At 34.0% G+C, this 23,492-nt stretch overlaps 1 protein-coding gene and 1 pseudogene across 1 annotated transcript in view; both read left to right on the top strand.

Annotated features, from left to right (window-relative positions):
* Positions 1-23,492, top strand: part of LOC145292291 (ADAM 17-like protease) — an 872,700-nt gene that overhangs the window by 366,352 nt on the left and 482,856 nt on the right. Inside the window, exon 4 of the mRNA XM_080138617.1 lies at positions 9,996-10,084. Within this exon, the coding sequence (XP_079994743.1) occupies positions 9,996-10,084 (89 nt within the window). The remainder of the gene's footprint in view (positions 1-9,995; positions 10,085-23,492) is intronic.
* On the top strand, positions 4,660-4,759 carry LOC145292491 (U2 spliceosomal RNA; annotated as a pseudogene).

The following is a 23,492-nucleotide window of genomic DNA, read 5'->3' as shown; positions in this document are numbered from 1 at the left end:
TTCGACCAAAAAGCAACAAAATCCCTCCTCTTTCCTCAGATGCCAGAAAATCGTCCTCTCTATCTTATATCATTATCTTTACAATTTTCTCTCTTCTCTCTGTTTCCCAGACTGTATCCAAAACTGTAAATGTAATGTGAACCAAATATCTTTCTGCACTAAGGATGGCCAAATAAATCTGCCCCCTAATGAGAATAGTCTCTTACGCTTCAGTGGTACTATTCGCTTTGAAACGAATAAAGGTTTCAAAACAAACTACATGTTTTTATCCTTGATCTTTGATCCTGACCTAAAGTCTTGTTTTTAAAGAAGAAACATTTAAATGGTAACATTTATCATCAAAGTGAACTTATTTCTTCCGCTGCCACATCCATTCATTTATTCCAATTGAATCTATTTTATTGTCTGGTTGGCTGTACGTAATTGCTGTATGTAGGGACAGACTGAGAGTATTATGGGCCCTCGGACCGAAAATGCAACGGGCCCCATTTCCCAATTGTTTACAGTTAATTTTTGTTTTAGAGATAATAACTTTAAACTAAAAGAATGAAAGAAAAATAGCAAGATTAAAGAGATACATTTTAATAACGTATTTCCTTGGTTTCATTTTATAACTAGTGTTTTTATAAAATGTTACATTTGTCTCTTACCGGTTAGAAATATGGAAAAAAAGTGCTTTTTTTCAGCATCAGACTAATTTAAGATAAACACAATGAAGGAATCGAAAATCTAAGATATTTATTTAACGATGCGATTCCCTCCAAAATACACGATTCTTACGATTAACGATTCTAATTATCACGTCCCATCACTATTTAAGATATGCGTTTATATGCATCAAAAGATTTAAAAACTTGAAACTCATGAAGATGTTCGTGGCCATATAATGATTGTAACAACAAAGCGTAATGACATGTCAAACAAAATTTCCAATTTATTACCCAAATCAATAAGTAAACAATATACTATATTATAAAATTTATAATAAATATTAAAAACAAATATTAAAATGTGTTAACATACACTTTTTAAAATATTACATTTTAATGCGTCTTAATTTAAGATATACTATGCTTTACAATAATACTGGGCCAAGAATTTCAAATATCAACTTTCAAGGATTACAGTAACAACATTGTATTCATTTCAGTGGCGGATTCTGCAATTTTATCAATAATTTTGTCTTTGATTTGATTTTCATTGCTATGTCTTTTTCAATAGCAATTAGCATAAGTGACTCCAAGTTATTTTGTGGGAACAAAGATCTCAACCTTGTTTTCAACAGTTTTAGTTTAGAAAAACATCTTTCACATGAGCATTGTGTGATGCTTAAAGTTGCAATAAATTTATATGCAACATATAAATTCTCATATGCAGCTGCACATAGCCTGTACTCAGCTAATAGTTTGAAAGCACATGACAAACGATTCTTACATGTTGTCTTGGCAAATGATTGAGTAACGTTTGTATCCTCCTCCTCTGAAGCCAAGCTGTCTGAATCATTTTCATTGTCATTTATATTTTCTAGCAGTGCTTTTTTCAAGTCTTTGTAGCTTGATGCAAATGAAATCAGTTCATCCTGTAGTGCGACTATGTCAATTTCTGGTATTGCATTAGCAATCGAACCTAGCTCAATGTTTTGTGGGCATGTCAAAATTTCAGAAAACCTGTTTGGGTCAAAGCAGGAGATTTGCTTGTAGAGTTTCTCATGAGATGAAAATCTAATTTGCATGCTGGAGAGCACAGCATTAATTACTGTATTATGGTATAAAACTTCAAAAATTTTCTTCTCGTCTGTGATATGTTCCGGTGCTGAACGACTAGATCTGGTGGTTGAAATTGAGAAATATTAGGGACAAAAATTTCCCTTCTGTAAATTTATAATTTACACGAACAACAAAACCACATGCAGTTTCATAAATGCCCTTAAAATCTCTTGAGATTTTTTCAGTACTTTCAGTGGCTTTGTTAATCATGCGCCAAGCCTGCATGATATCCAGACCTGGTGTCTGCAGAAAATCTGACACAGGTGTTGTAATTTCCAAAAATCCTTACGAATGTAAACGCCATCAAGATGGTTTCAAATTTCCGCAAGTTTTCACCCAATTTCTGTGCTTCATAGCGAACTGATCCTTTGAAATCAGTTGCTTCACTTACATCCTGAAGGATGATGAGAAGGTCCGAAAATAATTCTCATGACTGATCTGCGTAATTGCCAAACAATTTCCGAACTACTCTACATCTACTTGACATCTAGTTGACCAATACGCTCTAGTCTTAAGCGTTTCTTATTTCCTGTTTTGGTCTGCACATGCTCTTCCCACACCTTCATCCTTTTGTAGAAATCATTGAAAACTGAGCACATTTCATTTAACAAACCAACAAGATAAATTGCTTTCACTACTTGCACCACTGATCACCAGATTCAGAACATGTGCATAACACCAAGTATGGATGTGACTTGGGTGAGCTGCTTTTATAAGTGCCTGAAGACCAGAGTAAACATCACTCATATTTGCTGCCCCATCAAACGGATCTCCAATACACTGACTCAATGTCAAACCTATCTCTGCAAGTGAATTTTGTAATAGGCTATGCAAGCATTTACCACTTGAATTATTCACATTTACCAGGCGAACAAGTCTTTCTTTAGTCTCCAACTACATATCTAAGGAAAATGGCACACTGATCATTGGCAGAAATGTCTTGGGTGGAGTTAATTTGCAATTTCGTTTTTAACCATGTCTGAAATTATATTTATTATCTTATTGACAGTTTTACTTAAAAGTAACAAATTTCCTACGCCCTTCCTTAGATGGGTCTTTTTGTTTGCCATGCAAAACCACCTTCTGAAAATGTTCCTGTAGGTGTGGATTGTACTCTGCAAAAAGCTTTATAGCCTCTAAAAAATTTCCAGCATTGTCCGGATTATTTTTATCAAATGCAGTTGCAACAGCTTTTTCCATATTTGTTGCGGTAAGACAAAACTTGAAACCCAATATAAAATATTGCAGCAATTATGCACTTTAAAAGAGAGTGATGCTGAAGAACTTGTTGTGTTCTTAAGTAGAGTTATTCCTTTAACAAATTGTGCTTGGTGGATCTTTTACAAGCATTCAGAAAATATGCATCAGTAGAATGCTTATGACACTGGCTCTTTTTATGTTCCAAAAGTCTCGTTCTGATATGTCTCCAATCAGAACAGCCCTGGACCATCTGTATATTTCGACTTTTTTTCAGGAGCATACATTAGACAAAATGAGCAACATAAACTCTTATTTTCTTCATTGTATGTTACCCACTTCCTGTTTATATTCATGCCCTGAATGCCTTGTCTGTCATATACAACAGCACTCTTAAATGGTATATTACATACAGGCTGTTTTGGATGAAATATTCAGAACATCTGTGAAATAGATGCCTTATGGCTGATATCCGGTTTTATAAAATATGCAGTTATTGCATGTGTAACCTGCATACTGGTTGTCACGGAATTAGGCCTTAAAATCTTAGATGGTGGCTCATCGAATTCACTTTTAAATTTAGATCGTGCTTCTGTACATATTGATGTTTTATCTTGTAAGCCAAAGTCAGTTGCTCGGAGGATGTAGCTTTCGTGGCAAAAAATATATCAATTTTATTTGTAGTCAGACACCATTAAATAGGGTTTTATCTACCTGCACACCAGACAAATGATTCCTTCTGGGTAAAATCTGTTTGAAAACAATTTTATAAAGAGCAAATAAGTACATTATAACGAAGAAAATACAATCGATAGCAAGTATTTATGTAGAATATCAGGTTTTAAAATTATAAAATGAAAATAAAATATGTAATTCCACTATTTCAGAACCGAAATAAAACTAAAGTTTCCATTAATGGAAACATGGAATTCAACTCTATTCATTCACCCTGAAGTCCACGAATAAGATTGCAAAATTAGGAATGTCAAAAATCCTTGACATATCGAGCTCTTCAAAATTCATAAGGTTTACAGATCGATAACATAGCTTTTTAGTAAAATAAATAATATTTAATTCCATTTATTCTGCTTTTTATTCACAAATCTGAAATAATAATTTAATGTTAACGACCCTAACTGCAATTAGTCGGTGAGTAGTTCTCGGGGTGTAACATTAGAGAAAAACATATTCACCAATTAGTGTTTTAATGAACAAACATTACATAAATACGTAATAGCGGATGAAGGTAAATATAAAACTAGTTATAATTAAAGTTATATGCGGTGGTAATTACGATTTCTTCACGATATTGCAAAACTTTCATTTTATTTTTCAATTTCAAAGAAAGTGACATCTTTGGCAAAATGCAGTTATAAAATAAATATAGCAAATATCTTCTGAAAAAAGCTAATATTGATACAATTTACGGTACTTCTACAGTTTATCGCCGAAAATGGAGATGCCATTTTATTTCGCGCACTCGTCGTTAAAATCCGTGGGAGAAATCAGTTTAAACTATGATCGATGCATGAAATAAATAATAAAAACGTTAAACTAGATAGTTATTACGCCCGAAAAAAAAAAAACAATAAAAAACAGTAAATAAAGAAAATATTAATGAAAACAGGAAAGTTTTTCATGAAACGTATATATTTTTAGTCACGTGCAAGCGACTCTATAAGTCTGTCTGTCGGTAACACTTTTCTTGGCCTTTTGGCTGAGATGAAAGTGTAGTATCTGTTCTTAATAGATTTTGCACTTATTTTTGTAACTAAAAAGTAAATGTGTTACCGACTGACCGACCGAGAATAGGTTTTTTTTTTAGATGCATACTACAGAATAGTCCTTTTCTTTTTGTTTGTTATTTATTTCATCCAATTTTCCGTTTTTAATAAAAAAAAAAGTGTAAATTAATGCAAATAAGTGTAAGTTAATGCAAATAATGAATGAATGCTTGAAGGTAGGATTGACATAAACTTCTTAAAGATAAACTAAAATAACCGAAAAATGGGCTGAAATGACTTATATAAAAAGTAAATGATTTAGAATGACATTAATGACCTTAGGGAATACTTGAATGACCTTAAAAATGACTTGAATGATCTGGAGAATGATTTGAATGTCTTTGAGAATGATTGGTTGTAAAGTGAGTGATCATTTTATGTTAACTTAATACAGAAAAGTGATCCCCCACTTTATACCACAAAAAGTACTTAGATTAGGGAATTTGAAACGTTATTCTCGTGTTCAGGACCCCCGAAAATCAATAAATAGTGGTAAAATAAACATTAAAAGAAATAAAAAGTAAATGTGTTACGGACCGACTGGCAGAGTGACTTATAGAGTTGCTTGCACACAACTAAAAAAAACTATGCTCATAATTGTTAACTGTATGTGTTTTTTTTTTCCCCCCGGAAGTAATAAATTGTAATTTTAGGTTAATTTGTTCCTTACGTAAGTAATCACTGTCTAGTTTTATTTTTTGTTATTTATTTCATGCTTCGGTCATAGTTTAAAATACTGACTTTTCCTTCGTATTATAACGACAGGTGCGCGAAATAAAATGGGGTCTTCATTTTCAGCGATAAACTGTAGAAGCACCCAATTTACCAAAATATTTCAAAAAGAAGTACAGTAAGTCCTTCAAAGTATAGTTATCGAAAACAAAAACAAAATTAGAAACAGCATGAAGTATAATCCATAAAGAAAATAAATAACCCACTTTTAACAGAAATTACGAGATTTTTATATTGTATTCGCAGTTTCGTGTTAGGGGTGTCAAGGCACGACACACGACAGGTGTTTTAGTTTTGGTATAAAAATGCAATACCTTTTTAGCTCATCAAACATTTCTCAATTTAATTTTTACCCATGTGTATACAAATCTAAAAATATTTGGAATAATTTTCAATTTTTTTAATAGTTGATTTTTTTTTTCAAATTTATTGTAAAATATTCCCTTTCCGTTGGAAATGCCAGACACTAACCTGAATCAACATAGAAAAATATATCTTCAAAGGTTTGAGTCAAGTTTATAAGATAAACTTTTTGCGAAAAATATGAATGAATCCTGTTTCATTATTAAAAAATACAGTATCTTTTACGTAGAATAACCTCTATCGGTAAGTAAAAAAAATCTGACATTATTAATGTGGTCACTTATAATCATTTCTCTACATTTATCTAAAATATGAACGCGGGTTAGTTTTATATTCGATGTATATTTGCATACTGATAAGAAGGGGATAGATTTTTTGGAAGCTCCTTATTCATTGTGAAATTGTTGTTAGTTAATATAGGCACATTTCAAATATTTGAATTTTACTAATTAAGATCAAAAGGTAATTTTTTAATTACACATTACATTTTTGTTTATTAATGATTATTAACGAACAAAAGAATGGCATTTTATCGCATTTGTTTTTAATTATTTTGTTAATTTACTTGCCTTCTTTTCACAAATCAATAAATAATAATTATCGTATATATCGGAAAGTTGAGTCTTTCGTAAATTTTGCTTTTTATTTATTATTTCTATTACGTATTTACAAATAGTTATATTTATTTATTTGGAAGTTCGTTCTCTATGAATTAAGTAATGATTTTTTTCTTTAAATTTTTTCTAAGGTGTTAAAAACACTTTCAAAACATAGCGACTATACTTAAATATGTAAAATAACGTTTAAAGAGCAACAAGATAAGTCACATATACGTACAAATATCAACTAAAATTAATCAGTGATTAAAGAGCAACAAGATAAGTCACATATACGTACAAATATCAACTAAAATTAATCAGTGATTTAGAAGAATGTGTAAAGATCTATGGCATTCACTGACATAAATTGACTGTTAGTATTAACCCCTTCATCAACTTAAAAATAATACTGATTAAATTTAAAAATATATATTTTACTTGGATTCGCGTTAAAGCCTCTTATTGACATTCTAAAAACTTTGGCTTACGAAATTGCAGAATACAAATTTAAATTTACTCAATATTTGTAACAAATTAACAAATTTGTAACAGATGTGTAGAGGACTAAGATATATAAATCCTAATCCTGTTACAAAAGAAAATAATGAAACAAATGGAATGAAGGAAACAAAGACTCAATTGCTGGAATAAATAAACGTGTCGTTTATTTACTGTTGAAGGAATGAATGTTTTAGATATAACACGTGTTCATGTCCGCGTTCGGGTGTAATCATTGTTTGTTGCAGGACTGGTGGTGTAGAAAGAAAAAGGAAATGTGTGTTCATCTCACGTTCGGGTCACTATCGTTTGTTCACGCGTGGGAAGAGAAGTGAGTGATGTAGTGGAAAATGGGAATGATAGTCCAGCGTGTAGACAAAGAAAAAGATAGAGGGTGACATCAGTTAAACTGTGTGCCATGTTAGCCGTCAGCTACGCGGTGGTGTTCTCTGGCACAAGTAGTAGATAGAGAGAGAAAGAGTGAGAATATCAATCCAGTTCATGGAGAGAGAAAGCGTATAAAGTGTACGTACTGTCTGTTGGCTTTTTGTCCCACATAGTAGCAAGTGGCGGGAGGCACGCGCCTGCCGAAAAGGCATGCTGTCGGTCCGTAGACCGCCCAGCTCGGAAGCTGGTCTGAAAAGGAAGAAGCCGCTTATTGCTCTTTCTTTTATACTTGTTTCCGGTGGTCTTTTGTGCATGATTGGGTTTGCTTTGAAAGGGGAAGTGACGTTGTCCATATGTACGTACGTTAGCGTGTGTGTGTGTATATACACGTGAATGTGAATGTATATACGCGAACGTGAATATATGTACGTGTGTGGACATGGGCGCGTATGTTTGTGTGCGCGTAGGTATATGACAAGTAATATAGCTTGAAATGTGAACGCGTGTTTTTGTGTGAGACTAGAAAAGGCTCGCGCAGATGCAAACAAAATAATGAGTCAATACTTTTACTAAAATGCTTGGTAATGGCAACAGGAATGTATAAAGTGCCCTTTCTTTGGAAATTCTAAATATCATATGAAAATTTTAGTGTCTTTTGGAGGACGTTGATGGGAGAGAGAAAGAGTTCGCTAAGACTTGACCGATCAGTTGGCGGTACCCTGGACTATAGGCGCTATATTTTATGACCACCAGAGTAATTTTAGAATATGAAAATAATTTATTGGGTGTCTTCGGTCAGGCAAGGGGTGTGCAAGTGCGGCAAATCAAAAAGGATCCGATAAAGCAGTCTAGCTGAGAACCGGGTAACACTCCTTTTTTTTTTTTTTTTTACTGCATTCATTCGTAAGGTTTCTTAGTGTTCTTTTACTTTCTTTGTTTTTCTTCACAAAATTAGTTTAATTGCTAACGATGACACTTTTTCTTCTCCAAATATTCATTTCTGCACGGTCACACATCTGCCCGTACTTGTGTCCGGCAGCTCATACTGCCATGAGAAATGCACACAAGGGGGCCCGAGTCAGGCGGGCCCCCTTAGTGCCGGGCCCTCGGACCAGGTTCGAATGGACCGATGGTTCGGTCCGCCCCTGTGTATGCACATGGTCTCATGCGTTCACGGTATCGTTGTGTTGGTACAAAGTTCTTGTCCGATCTAGTCAGACCTGCAACAAAGGAATTTTCCCTCTAAAACATAAGTCTCATTGACAATCCAACCTGGCTAGAGAGGTACATTCGTCCAACTGGTAGGCAGCTCTCAGGAAAATCAACTGCCTGCCTCAAAATTTCAACTCTAACTCGCTGTTAGTATTTCTCTTATTCCTATTTCTTGGAATCTTTTTACTACTGGTTGGTTGGTTGTTTTTGTTTTATGGCATATCAACCCTTTTCAGGTTATTTAATGCCGAATCCAGTGATTTTGAAGAAAATTTTTTAATATTTTCTTTTTTTTTTTTTTTTTTTCCAAGTCGGTTTCCATTTAACCCATAGTTGGGACACTAACAGGTACTACCACTCTGGGTCAGAGTGGACCTGGGAGCAATGGCAATTAAGGGGTGACTCCACCCACCTCAAAGCCCGCAAGCTGGGGCCTCACCATCGGATATAGTTTAAGGTCATATCCAAGACCCTTTTCACTACTGATTGAATCTCTCTTTATGTCAGTGGCTTCTATTTGAGATTGACCACTGGAGATAACATCTTTACGGTTTCCATTCAGGAGGGCTTATCTGCAGATAATCTTGGACATGACTTTTCTCACAAAGGCTGATCCCAGCATGACTTACCCATTCAATGGGTATTTATTTTTGTTGAACTAATAGAATATCTTTTAAGTGATTGGACTCTAGAATATTTTCAATTCTTGTGTCCCAGCTTCCTTTCCCTTAGCCAAACATCTGCTATTCATATGCATCAATAAAACATGCCATACAGCGCATGTTTAAATTTGATTTAATCAAGAATTTATGCATAATAATATTTATCACCGCTGCATCTTCAACAGCACCACATCCATTTTTTTTTTTTATTCCAATGGAGTTGTCTGGTGTTACCCGATCAGACTGTCTTTAGATACTGGCTTTCTAAAATGCTCCAAATATTAATGTTACTGTTCTTTTTCTTTTACCTTTACAAAACTCAATCATGTTCTGCTAAGTCAAAAAGCAAAAATTTTCTTCTACAAAACAATCAAACCAAACACCATAATTAAATATTTAAAAATACAATGAACATCAAGCATAAAACCTTTTCCAAAATTATTACATTTGGCATTAAATAACTTGAAAAGGATTGATATGCCGTAAAAAAATCAACCAAATCAATGCAGTCTATTTTATTGTCTCCTCAGCCTTTCAAGAACAATTTCTATATCATTATTTAAGTATTGTTTTGTTTTTGTCTGTCTAAATGTTAACTTGTTGATAATAGCCATAACAAACTGACTCTATTTTCTTTGTTTTAAATTTCTTGTTGGAATTAAATTCTTTGCATGTGATCTCGTCTCTTATGTCGTAGGAATTTAATCAATCATCACGTTTTTATCATCTAATTGATAAGCAAAGTATAATTATTTCTAATTAATTTACATCCGCATTATTTTCATTTCTTAATAGATGATGTTAATTCGAAAGTGTTTGCTCATTGGGAGGATTCTATGCTTTTTGCTACCATAGCAACTACAAAAGACAATTATATTGTTGAGGTATGTATGCATTTTATTCACTATATTTTCTATTTTTCTTTTTATTTCATTTATGAGTAAAGTTTAGCATTAATTTACTTTATTTCTTTGAAAAAGTTTCATTGTTATTTAGAATTTTCGAACTGGTTTCTTCATCTTGTTTGTTGGTATTGCTATCTTCGGTAAGGTTTTATTTTATATATATATATATATATATAATAAAACAAAACTACTTGGAAGAGAGGGATGGAGGTAGGTTCAACTGCTCGATCTCTTAAATATGGATTTAATGTGTTTATATATATTAGTGTTTTACAGTCTGTAGACTGTTTTCGAATATTTTTGAATGACATAGTGTTTTAAATTGTACCAATTGTCATGAAACGATTGTAGCATATGAAAATACACATTATGATGCTCTCATTTTGGTTTTTATTGTCTTGTTTTTGTCCAAATATTATATGTCCCACGGAAAGGATATATTCATTTGTAGTAGCTGAGTGGTCTTGTCTAAGATATTTGAGTATTCTAGAAAGCTACGTTACTGAACAAGTATGCATAGTCGGAGATGTTGTTCCTTCACGTGAAACTTTCAACGTCTATCCACGGTGGCTCTTCCTATTGGTATTTATGACTTAGCTAGCCAATCATATTCTTGTAAGGAGGAACCCGGATGTACTTCTATTCATTACATTAATATTCGACAAATTAAGGCACAACTGGCCCCTGATGATTCTCTATAAATGCAATTTAGGCATGTCATTTGAGCAGCATCTGACGCCAATACCGGCTCATAAAAAATAAAATAGATTTAGTCACAATATACAGTCATATATTAGATTTTATGAAATAAAAATAAAAAAACGATTGTTTTTTTAGTCAGCTGGGAAGCAGTCCCGTGGTATTGTGTTAAATTGAAGTTCCATTTGCTTTTAGTTATATTAAGAAAAAAAATTATCAACAACTTGACAGACTAACAAAAACGCTAATTTAAATTGAAGTGCAATAAACCGACGAAAATGTCAACTCTAATTTCAGCCTTACAGACCTACTAATAGTCGCCTATAGAGATACTTTGATGCATCTAAGACATCTCTACCTTTTAACGATGAAATGCGATTTCAAAATTGTGCATGATCAGTGCAGATGCTTGAATGTTACATTTTGCAAACTGTAATATCAGTATAAATTTAACTCTGTAGTTAAAGCAAAATTGTTTTATGGATGAAATAAAAGGCTTTATTCGAAATTCTGTGCAGATTCTTGATAAATGATGAAGAAGGTCGAACGTTACATCAGCCGAAGAGTTGTACGAATAACACTCCAGAGGAGAACAGTAGTCCGAATAATCCAAATTCAACATTCTTTTAGTTGACATATTTGAATGAAAATGCACTTTTGCTGAATATGGACCAAACTGATATATTAACGTTATTATTTAGAAACCCATTCTTAACATGGGGAGTAGAAGGCGTTTTATAACTATTCTGTACTTTCGCCTTATAACTTAAACAAAAGCCACCGTAATAATTGAATTCAACTTAAAAATCCTATCTAAAAATTAGTGCGGTCTGTATTCTGCATAAGTACGAAATAAATTAACTAAATATTATACTTTTGATCTCCATATTCGAAGATTCATTCAAAAAAAAAGTTTTAAAAAAAATGCTTTAACAAGTAAAAGGTTCATTATTTTTGTCAGGTTAAGGGAAAATGACAATGTTATGTTTGTTACAGTTCTTGCAGGTTGGTGTCGATATTCTCCTACATACAATGTCTGGTACAGTAGAACCCCAGAATACGGCATTAAAAATTAGTAACAAAATATAGTGCAGTATATAATACACATGTTTATAATCAAATAACATTATGAATAACACCGTAAGGCGAGGTGAATACCATAACCCGGGGTAATAAAACATCTCATTTCACATCATAACCTGACCAGACCGTATCCTAGGGCCACCGTATCCCGGGGTTCTACTGTATTTCGAAAAGACCTCCCAACTGATACTGACCAGGCTTAACGTTGTTTAACTTCAGGGACATATGTTTTCAGTGGCATCCGTGCATCCATTAGTCCGTACTATTGCCAGATAACCGTCCATTAGTTTTTCCTGAAATTTTGCTCCAAATTGCATTTCATTAAATATATGTGCACAGTACGAAAAAAACATTTTGCGAAAATTCCCGTTGCGTCCCCAGAGACTCAAAAGAGGTCAAAAATTTCCTCAAATGGCCCAAAATAACATGTTTTGCCCCATAACTTTTGATTCATCTATTAGATTTTTCTGAAACTTGGCCAAGATATGGAGCCCAATGTTTTTAATATAAATCCAATATAGGTGACCCTGGCAAAATTTTTTGGTTCACGTCCATGGGGGCCTTTTAAGTGCTAAAAACGCCCATTTTGTGGCTATTTTTTCATATTTCTCAACAAAAACTTGATATGTTTGACTATATAGTGTTTTTTTTCATGGTGGTCAACTTGAATATACATGTTAAGGCCTGAAACTGCAGTTTTTCATTTACGCTGGGATTTGGCATATCCAGGGGTTAAAAAAATGTCAAAAACTCAAAATGGCCAAAAATGACACTTTTTTCCCCATACTGTTTGATCGATCCATTAGATTTTCCTGAAAATGTGAAGACAATTGTTAATATTAATTCAGTATGGGTGACCCTAGAAAAATTCTGGTTTGCGAACCTCTGGGACTTTTAGGGCTAAAAAAACATACCTTTCTGGAACTCTTTTTTCATATTACTCAAAAACTTGATATTTATGTCTATATGGCGCTGAATTCAAATATACATATCTGAAAGTGTGAAACTGCACTGTTTGTCCATTTTCACTTGGATTCGGCATTCCGAGGAACTCAAAAGGGGTCACAAATGCCCCAAAATTGCAAAAAGTGACACTTTTTACCCCATAACTTTTGCCACGTGCATTAGATTTTTCTGAAACTTGGCAAAAATGTGAAGGCAACGTTGGCCCTTCACACTTCTCACATTCATCATTTCTTTACTATTTTTTGTGGCATCATCGTACATGCAGCACCAGAGGCGGACCACACATGTGCGGCTTGCCTTTCCATCATGAATATGTACATCATAAGAATTTTTTTTTATTTAAATTCATCGTGTACGAGTTTCAATGTAACATGGCTACTGTTGATATCTACAAATAGTTAATAACTTCCTTTTTAAGTGTCATCCTTGATCTAAAACATCAAATGTTTATTCAATAGCAGGACTCGTGGACATTTCACGGAATGAGAAATATACTTAATCAACAAATGCTTTGATAAAGCTGATATTTTTCTGGATGGCACAGATTTTAAATTTTGGATAAAAATCAAAACAAAATAATATGCAGAGTTTATTAACATTTCTATGAAAATACAGTAGAACCCCGGGATACGGCATTAATCTGTTCCAGGGTTGGGATCATAAGGTGAAATCGCCATATAGCCTGAGCAAAATTTTATACATTACATATTAAATATTAATAACAAAATACAGTAAAGTATATCTCTTGGCAGTACATCGCAAATGAAGATTCTATGAAGAGGGTTTTCCACATCGACTGCAGGCACACTTGTAGCTGACGAGCTCGATGCGGGACAAGCAGGTTTGGCCACAGCGGCTGCCGTCAAAAGCCACGTCAGGTGTGGCTACTGAGACTTCCCGAATCTTTCTCCTGCAGCGCTTCTCCTGCAGATTCTGTGTGTGGGAGATCTCAAAGGCGGAGACAGGTAGCACGGTCAGCAGTGAGAACAGACCACAGGAGGTGGTCATTGTGGTAGTCACTGAGGGACTTCTTCAGAGAGTCTTTATTTCTTTTCTTTGGTGCCCCTCTGTCACGACGGCCAGTAGAGTTCGCCATATAGGACTATCTTGGGCAGGCGATGATGCTCCATTCTGGAGACATGCCCGGCTCGACGTAGCTGTGACTTCAGCAGAATAGCCTCGATGCTGGTGATTTTCTGCAGTGAAGTATATAATACACATGTATATAATCAAATAACATTATGAATAATACTGTGGGGAAAATAATGTAACCATGAGCCAGAAAAAACATTGTATTCCACATTGTAACCTGAAAAAAACATATCCCGGGGCCACAGTATCCCGGGGTTCTACTGTAATGTCCATTGCATTTTAAATATAGAACTGACCTAAATGAGATAATAATAAATTAATAAGTACTAATTAAATATGTACTAATAGTCAGAAAGCAATATTGTGCTACATGGTTCACTATAATTAATAAAATGACATTGTAAGAGACTATCTTTAATTCACCCTTTCAGTCCAGTACCTCTTAGCCGACAATGTTTTTTTGCCCTGTTTCTTTTGAATGTCCCTTTTCTATGTAAAGTTTTGCTGGTTTTCTTCAGTGAAGAACCACTGCAGGTCGAAATTACTATGAGTTTCTTTTCTCACACCATTACAACAATGATCATATGATATTTGAAAACGAAGCTACATCAAAAGGATATCATTCTCATATTCTTGTCCAGGGTTGTCAAATTAGCCTTTTCAAAGCTAATTCTCACAAATTTTACCTTTTTGCATCTGTTTGGCCTTCAGAATGTTGTTTTCAAAGCGTAGTTACAGAAGGAACAAGCAGGATATTATATAGATTAACAAAAAAATCGGGCTAATATAACGATAGCTAATTAGTAGTAGAACATCTACAGTAAAGGAGATAGGCCAATAGTTTTCTTCATGTTGTCATTTAGTCCTCACATTCCATAAGCGATGCCTCTGACATAGGGAAAATATTGTTGCTTTTCGGTTCAGAATCTATTCATCTAATACTTATCATTGGCTAGCATTTTTTAAAAGTATTTTTAGCTCCATATATAAAGAGGCTTTATGCCCTGTCTGGAGCGATTTCAATAAAAAGTAAGAGATAACTCCCATGGACACTATTAACTTTATAGTAAGAGGAATTATTCTAGAATAATCTTTCAAATATATTTATTCGTAATTCCTATATTTATGAAAATTAACAATTATAAATATTGACGGTTTTAAACATTTCAATTTTGTTATCCTTTTTTTTTCTTTTTTTTCTACTTGTTTTTTCTACTTGTTTCTATTTAATACTCTGGTTTTTCTTGTTTTCCACCTGGATATCTACCTTACCATCACTTTTTAAAATGTGTATTTGATATTTTATGACGATACCCCACTTTAACCGTTGGTAAAGTAGTATTAGACAGAAGCAGTATTCAGGAAAATCTGATTTCTATATCATATTTCTTTTAATCTGCCTATTTGTCTCTTTCACTTTTTCTTGAAAGTGCTGGACTGATCTGACTGAAATTTTATAATGACCTTTATTGTAATAAGGTGCAGTGAACTAAGTATTATGGTATCTGTTCGATACACAGTTAAGGATTAAAATTAAAAATGTAATAAAAAATGGGTACTCCTGCAGTATTTTACCCACCGATTTCACGATCTTAGCCGAGCGTTGATCGACATCCGTCGGAAAACGCCGGAACATGGCGAGCGGTACGATACTCTATCAGCCAATCAGGGCGCTTCAAACGAACGCGCAACAGACGAATAATTTTCATTGGAATTACACACATAGCGTTTCATTTCAGTTATTTTATTGTTCAAAGTAAAAATACACAGCCTTTCATTTCAGCTATTTAATTTAGCGATAAAAAAAAAAAAAACCCGGGAGCTGTTGGAAACATATTTATGCGAATTTATGTGGAGACAAAAATTTGGACACAACCCTTTTGTCTCCATAATAAATTAAATCGCGGGAGGCTACCCGGTTGGGAAGGAGCTTCTTTCCACATCCTCTGAAAACCCTTTGCTCCCTACTTTGCCTCTACAGTCAGTAGAAAATCTTCCAGTCGGAACTAAAGATAAACAGTAATTGTTGTGCCCCCCCCCTACAAACATTACTGGAAAAAAAACAACAAAAAAAAAACATTGTTGTTACTGTTTAATAACGTTTTGTTAAAAACAAACAAACAAAAAAAACATTGAAGTGTTTATTACTGTTGCTTACCCTCTCCCACAAAAAAAAAAGCTATCGGAAAACAAAATGAACCCAAAAAAAAAAAATATTCAACAAAATAAATTTATTTTACTTTAAAAAAACTTACGGTAAGTGTCTGATTTATTTTATCCAAATTTTTTGTATTAATTTTATCCATTTTGTTGTGTGTGTGTGGTTGTTGCTATTCACAAACTTTTAGCGTTCTTGCACTGTAGCTCCGAATTCTCGGCTTTCGTCGGCGTTAACGCCGAAAGCGTTCGTCAACGCTCGGCTAAGATCGTGAAATCGGTGGGTAAAATACTGCAGGAGTACCAAAAAATGTAATAATAATAAAAAAAGGATTAATAGAGATTAGTACTTAATACAAAAAATAAAAATAACACAAAAATTTTAACCATATTCAACTATCAAATTGGCATAAAGCATTCATTCCCAGTTTGCTGGGTTGAACTGTTTTATCAATAATTGTAAAGTTGATACGATTTAAAATTGGTGAAGCCTTTTTACCTATATTTCAAAAGTAATATGAAGAAATAATTATTGGAAGTATATATAAGTGACATTGTCTGTCTTAGGAACGGTCTATACCAAACTCCTTCGCCAATCTTTAGTCTACAGAATAGAAACTTGATATATAGGGGATTGAGACTTGCGGAACAAATTCGATTTGGTGTTTAGCTGATAGAAATCATTGCTAAGGGATCAAAATTGAAAGAAATTGGAACTTGGCAGGCGTGAATCAACTTAGTGCTCTTCTACTCATGTGCGAATATATATTTAGAGGTTTAACAACGCCATTTTTTTTTTTCTAATTTTTCAATTTTTGTATGATTATTGATTTAGGTTAGATGGTAACGGATAAAGCTGAAGAGCTATGTTTTAGTTTCGATTCAAGCTGATGGCACATAAGTCATTTTTTTTAATCACTGCTATATATTAGTAACAATATAATAATTGATAGAAAATTAGTTTTATATTAATAAATACGAAATTTGAATAAATGAAAATATATGTAAACATATTTTATGACCGAGCCACACATGGCGGCCTCCCAGTTTATATATAAATGTCAACGTGCATGTGTGTGTTCCCCACATAAAAATGTGTATTTACATATAATTTTTTTCCAAGGAAAATGATAGAAGTGCTGAATCTTCTAGGAAAGTTATGGTGGACAAAATAATTCTTAAAACTTCACATATGTCCTATTTTTATAAATTTAAATTGAACATAGAAAATTCTCCAAGGAAGACAATGGAAGTGGTCTTAAATCTCTATAAGCCACTTTATGTGCCAAATGTGTGTGCATCCTTCTAAATAAGCCATGGCGAGAGAACCTCCTTAAAACGTCAAGTACATATATCCAGTTTTTATAAAATTTGAACAGTGTGTATATGACACTGACTCGAGTTTTCAAACATTTCATTTTTTTTATTTTTATTTTTTTTTTTACATATGTAAAACGGGCGAGACATTCAACATATAAGTAATAATAATAAAAAAGTGATATGAGCTTATGAACATAGTAAAAAAAAGTTCTTCATTAAATCCCGGGTAATGTCGGGTTTTCGTAGTAGTATTTAATCTAACGAGTCTATAAAGATATTAATTCATTTACAATGTAAGTTTAATTATATTGTTATTTCAAAGGGCTTCTCATATATGTACTTAATGGATTTTTACAGATTAAAAACACATCTACTTCAGGCGTAGTGTTAGAATCAGTTTTTTATGAGGTCTTGCTCTTAATATATATATATATATATATTATTCATGAAAGTCTAAGTGCTAATGCAGCACTTATCACTCAAGTATAAAGTCAATTTTAAAAGTAAGATCTTTTTTTCCTCAGTTTTTGTTTTTCTTGAAATTTAAATTCTGTTGAGAAACACTATGAAAAAATCATGAATTTTCTGCGATTAAATGGTCTTTATTTTAACGTTTCTTGAAGAAAATCTTGGTGGCTTAGTGGATAAGCGTACGGACAATGAAAAAGTAGTCGAAATTCACATTTGAAAACAAAGTAATATAGCACATACTGAATGATTAAAAATTTTAAAATGTTTGAGGAAAAGTATTTTGTACGATAACATTTATCTCGTACCTGTCAGATATTAAAGTGGGTTAATATGTATGGACCCAAGAGGCAAACAAGAATTTACGTAACACAACCATAAGAGGTTGTGTCGATGGCTATCATACTATACAGAATAAAAGAAACCTTAGAAAACAGATTGCGAACATCTTTTTCTTGTCTCTTTACATGGCTTGTTGCACTTCAGCATTTTTTTTTTTTTTTGACAGACAAATTTGGTTTAATTTGATTAATAAGTTAATAACTATATCCATATTAAATGTTTGACTTTACTTAGCATTTCTGACGTCGATCACAGTTCTGTATGTTTTATCGGTCATTTTCTTAGATAAAAAGGGAATTCTGAAGGTTTATTCTTTTATTTGCCATTATCCGAGTAGCAAAGGAAAATAAGATTTTATGGTAATGAGTAACAGATGGAGGATATCCTTGTCACCGAATACATTATTCAAGATTGCAATTACATCCCCAGACTAACTGGCTGAACGGAGATCTTTGTGTTCTAACATTCCCAGATATATTGATTTAAATGACTACGAGGGACATTCAAAAGTTATGCCTTCTATTTTTTATTCCGCCTAAATGGATCAAAGGGGAGTGCAAATTTCCTTCTTATGATGACTGAACTGATGTATTTATCACTTGAAAGTTTCCTCTCTCTGTTGCAGATATTGATGGTGTGAGACTTTGAGAAAGCAAACCACTGTCATGGATGTACATCAGAAGCAAAGACGCGTCATCGAATTCTTCCATGTAGAAAAATTTGAACCGACCAACATTCTCAGGCACCTGGTGAACAACATTTGATGTCAGCTCGTTTAGATGGTTTCTTCGATTTCAGAATGCGACAAATGTGAGCGAAAAAGCACACTCTGAACTTTTACGACAGAGATATCAAGAGAGGCTGGCAAAAGTGCATTGAGAATGGTGGTGACTATGTAGAAAAATAATTCTGGAATATAAAAAGTCGCTCGTTTAAATGGTACCTTTCCCGTTATCGTAGTTCTTGAGCGTTTTAGTATTTGAGTAATAATTATATGCATAGAAAATGTATAAAATCACGAATGGATCTGGTCTGGAATAGGACAAATGCTAAAAAGCAAATGATGACTGTTACCTACACCTTTTTCTTTCTTCACTTTGTTGTAATTTGCTTTTCTCTTCACCCCCACCCAGTGTGCTTGTGCGAAGGTCAAAGTCAAACTAGTGTCTACTGAAATCTACACGTTTTCTCTCGTCGTCTTTATAGCCTTCTTGGTTTGAATTTTTTTTTTTTATTAGAAGCCACTGCGACACATATTTTCGCATTATGAGTATCGAATGATATAAAATGAATGTCTCACTTGATGTATAATTTGATTGAATAGCGATACTATGCTTTTTATGTATAATTAAATTGAATAGTGATGTTTCTTGATGTATAATTAAATTGAATAGTGATACTATGTTTCTTGATGTATAATTTAAAAAATTTTTTTTATTACATTTTCACCCCAAACAAGGCACATTGCCACTTTGGTGTAGGGAGCTACTATCAGGGGCAACAACTACTGGGGTACTATGTAGGGATTTGGGCAGCAAGATGTCGGTGCACGTTGCACTTGAACTTCTGTAGGTCAGTACAGTTGGGGAAGCAGGGACCTGGAATGGAATTCCAAAGTCTAGCGGTTCTGTGGAAGAAACTACTGGAGTAGAAAGATCTTTTGCATCTAAGGATCTCTACAGTGTGGAGGTGGGATTTAGCAGCCTGTCGGGTTTGTCGAGGGTGTTCACGTCGTGGGGGTACAAGTGCTTGCAGTTCATCAGAGCATTCACCATTGAATTGAATGTGATACTATGTGATATTAAATTGAATAGTAATACTATGTTTCTTGATGTATAATTTAATTGAAGTGTGATACTATGTTGCTTGATGTATAATTTAATTGAATGGTGATACTATGTTGTATAATTTAATTGAATGGTGATACTATGTTGTATAATTTAATTGAATGGTGATACTATGTTGTATAATTTAATTGAATGGTGATACTATGTTGTATAATTTAATTGAATGGTGATACTATGTTGTATAATTTAATTGAATGGTGATACTATGTTGTATTATTTAATTGAATGGTGATGCTATGTTGTATAATTTAATTGAATGGTGATACTATGTTGTATAATTTAATTGAATGGTGATACTATGTTTCTTGATGCATAATTAAATTGAATAGTGATACTGTTTAATTGAATAGTGATACTGTTTAATTGAATAGTGATAGTATGTTTCTTGATGTATAATTAAATTGAATAGTGATACTGTTTAATTGAATAGTGATACTGTTTAATTGAATAGTGATAGTATGTTTCTTGATGCATGATTAAATTGAATAGTGATACTGTTTAATTGAATAGTGATACTGTTTAATTGAATAGTGATAGTATGTTTCTTGATGCATAATTAAATTGAATAGTGATACTGTTTAATTGAATAGTGATACTGTTTAATTGAATAGTGATAGTATGTTTCTTGATGCATAATTAAATTGAATAGTGATACTGTTTAATTGAATAGTGATAGTATGTTTCTTGATGTATAATTAAATTGAATAGTGATACTGTTTAATTGAATAGTGATACTGTTTAATTGAATAGTGATAGTATGTTTCTTGATGCATAATTAAATTGAATAGTGATACTGTTTAATTGAATAGTGATAGTATGTTTCTTGATGTATAATTAAATTGAATAGTGATACTGTTTAATTGAATAGTGATAGTATGTTTCTTGATGCATAATTAAATTGAATAGTGATGTTTCAGGATTTTTGAGATGAGGATTGATTATTTGAAATCTTTACAATATTTTCCTCATTTTGGATGTTATTTTCACAATGTTTCGACCAAAGTAACCTGCGAAAACAATGAAAACATTATGCAGTACGTCATTATTTTACGATATTTCCAAGCTGACAATTTTTTTTTTTTTTTTACAAAATTGTCACCACTTATCAAGGCCCGGTGGCCAGTCGAGGATAAGAGTTAATCAGTGTACGGTGTCAATGGGAAAAATATCCCAGGAACCGCTAGTAGTGGAAATTTTGTAAATTGGATTACTGAAGGGAATGGCTCATCAAGAATTTGTTCATGTTGGACTTGAAAACAACCATATTGTAGTCAGTTGGGAAGCGGGAAAACAGAACAGAGTTCCACAGGCGTGCAGTTCTAAGAAAGCTTTGTTCATGAAATATATGTTTAGGTTTAAGCACAGATAAAGAGTGGGGGAAATTATTGATAGTGGTTTCAATTAGTGTTTTGTGAGGTAATCAGACCAGGAGGAACCATAGATTGGAGCTCAGACGAGCACTTGCTATGAAAATAACGATGAAGCAGAGACAGGCTTACAACGTCCCTGTGAAAAGAGGTTGCAGAGAATAGGCTATGAAGTCTATTTTGAACTCTGTCAAGGCAGGGTAAGGTCTTTCTAGCAGCTCTTGCCCAGATGTGGCAACACTACTCCATTTTCGGACGTACCTGGCTCTTATTCAGGTAGAGAATTGCATTAGCACTGAGATAGCTACTGGAGCGGTAGAACGATCCCACTATTTTTCCAGTAGCCTTGGTAACGGATTTAATGTACGCATTCCATCTCCAGATCAAGAATAAAAGTCAGACCCAGAAGCCTGTCAAAATATGGAGCCTCCCCAAGACGAGAGCCATTCATTTCAATTGATGCTAGACAGGGATCAGACGTTGATGATGTAAGGATAGAAGCTTGGTTTTAAATGCATAAAAATTAACCAGCCACCTCCTTTCCCACTGCACAATATCAGAGATGAGAGAATCAGAGAGAACTTGGTCGTTTACGGCTTTTGAAGTGTTGCAATAGATGGTATTGTTAGTATAAATGTCTACTAATGATCTTAGGATGTGATTTGGGAGATCATTGATGTAGATCAGGAAGAGTTGGGCTGGGATGGACGCCTCAGGGACTCCTCAATAATACTGTGAGCTTCTGATTTCTGCCCATCAACCACTACTCTTATGAACCTATAAGAGAGAAATGATTTAATAATTAAAAAACATTTCCAGCTATACCGTAGCTGGAGATTTTATGGAGTAAACCTTTATGCCATACCCTATCAAAGGCCTTTGATATGTCAAGAGCAACTGCTCAAGAAAGGAAACCTCTGTCGAGAGATTCGCTAATCCTATGAGATATAAATGTTAGCACATCTGCTGTAAATTTAGCCATATTGCATGTCACTGAGGAGGTTATTTTTGTCGGGGTGGTTGTCTATGTCTCGATTTAAGATTCCAGCAACTTATTCATGACTCTCAGGAGACTGATTGGTCCGTATTAAGGAGATGACCGATCACCTGAATTTTTAAATACGGAACATACTGATGAGGTTTTTCAGGAAGTTGGAAAGCAATTCTCCTTAAGACAACGCTTAAATAGTTTCGTAAGTATGGGAGCAAGTTCTGGTTGAAGCTTTTTGAGCACTATAATAGGAATACTGTCCAGGCCAGTTGCTTCACTAGAATCAAGGTTTTTGATTAGCTTGGCAACATCACACACAGGTATTTGTATGTCACATAACGTGTTTTCAGACAGAGGACGAAACTGGGGGTTGGCGTCCCGGTATCATATGGGGTAGAATTAGCTGCAAAGTTCTTGGCAAAGAGTTTGGCTTTGTCTGATACTGACGAGATTACCTCAGGTCCATTGATGATGGTTGGGATAGAGCACATATTTCTATCCAGGACCCTGTTTATTATTTGCCAAAACTAGTAGAAACCAAGCCTTTACTCAGCTACTTTGGAGTTGAGGGACTGAGCATGCAACTCTCTTGTGGTCTTTATTACCGTTTTACCGTGGTTGCTGGCAGTCTTGAAGGCGGTTTTAGTCGGTAATCTATTACGTTTGAAGCAATGGAAATAGTGATTTCTGTGCGTGATGGCAGGAGCACAGTCTGGAGAGAAAAACGGTTGGTTGTTAGGTTTTTGCTGGAAGTTTTTGGAGAGTATGAAGTGGTCTATACCTACAATTAACCATGCTGTAAGATCTGATACTATAGAGAACATTATTTATATATTTCAGACAGCTGTCTTCATCTCAGTCATAATGCTTACATTGCTATAATCATTAAATTGTTTCTCTTTCCCTCCTTCAATCTCCCTCTCCCTCTCTCCCTCTCTCCCTCCCTCCCTCTCCCTCTCTTCCTCCCTCCCTCTCCCTCTCTCCCTCTCCCTCTCCCTCTCTCCCTCTCCCTCTCCCTCTCTCCCTCTATCCCTCTCTCCCTATCCCTCTCCCTA

Source organism: Euprymna scolopes, chromosome 13, assembly GCF_053919585.1.
Source record: "Euprymna scolopes isolate OS-2025 chromosome 13, ASM5391958v1, whole genome shotgun sequence".
Taxonomy (NCBI): Eukaryota; Metazoa; Mollusca; class Cephalopoda; order Sepiida; family Sepiolidae; genus Euprymna; species Euprymna scolopes.
Note: the sequence above shows the minus strand (reverse complement) of the source record. Positions and strands in the feature narration are given on the sequence as shown.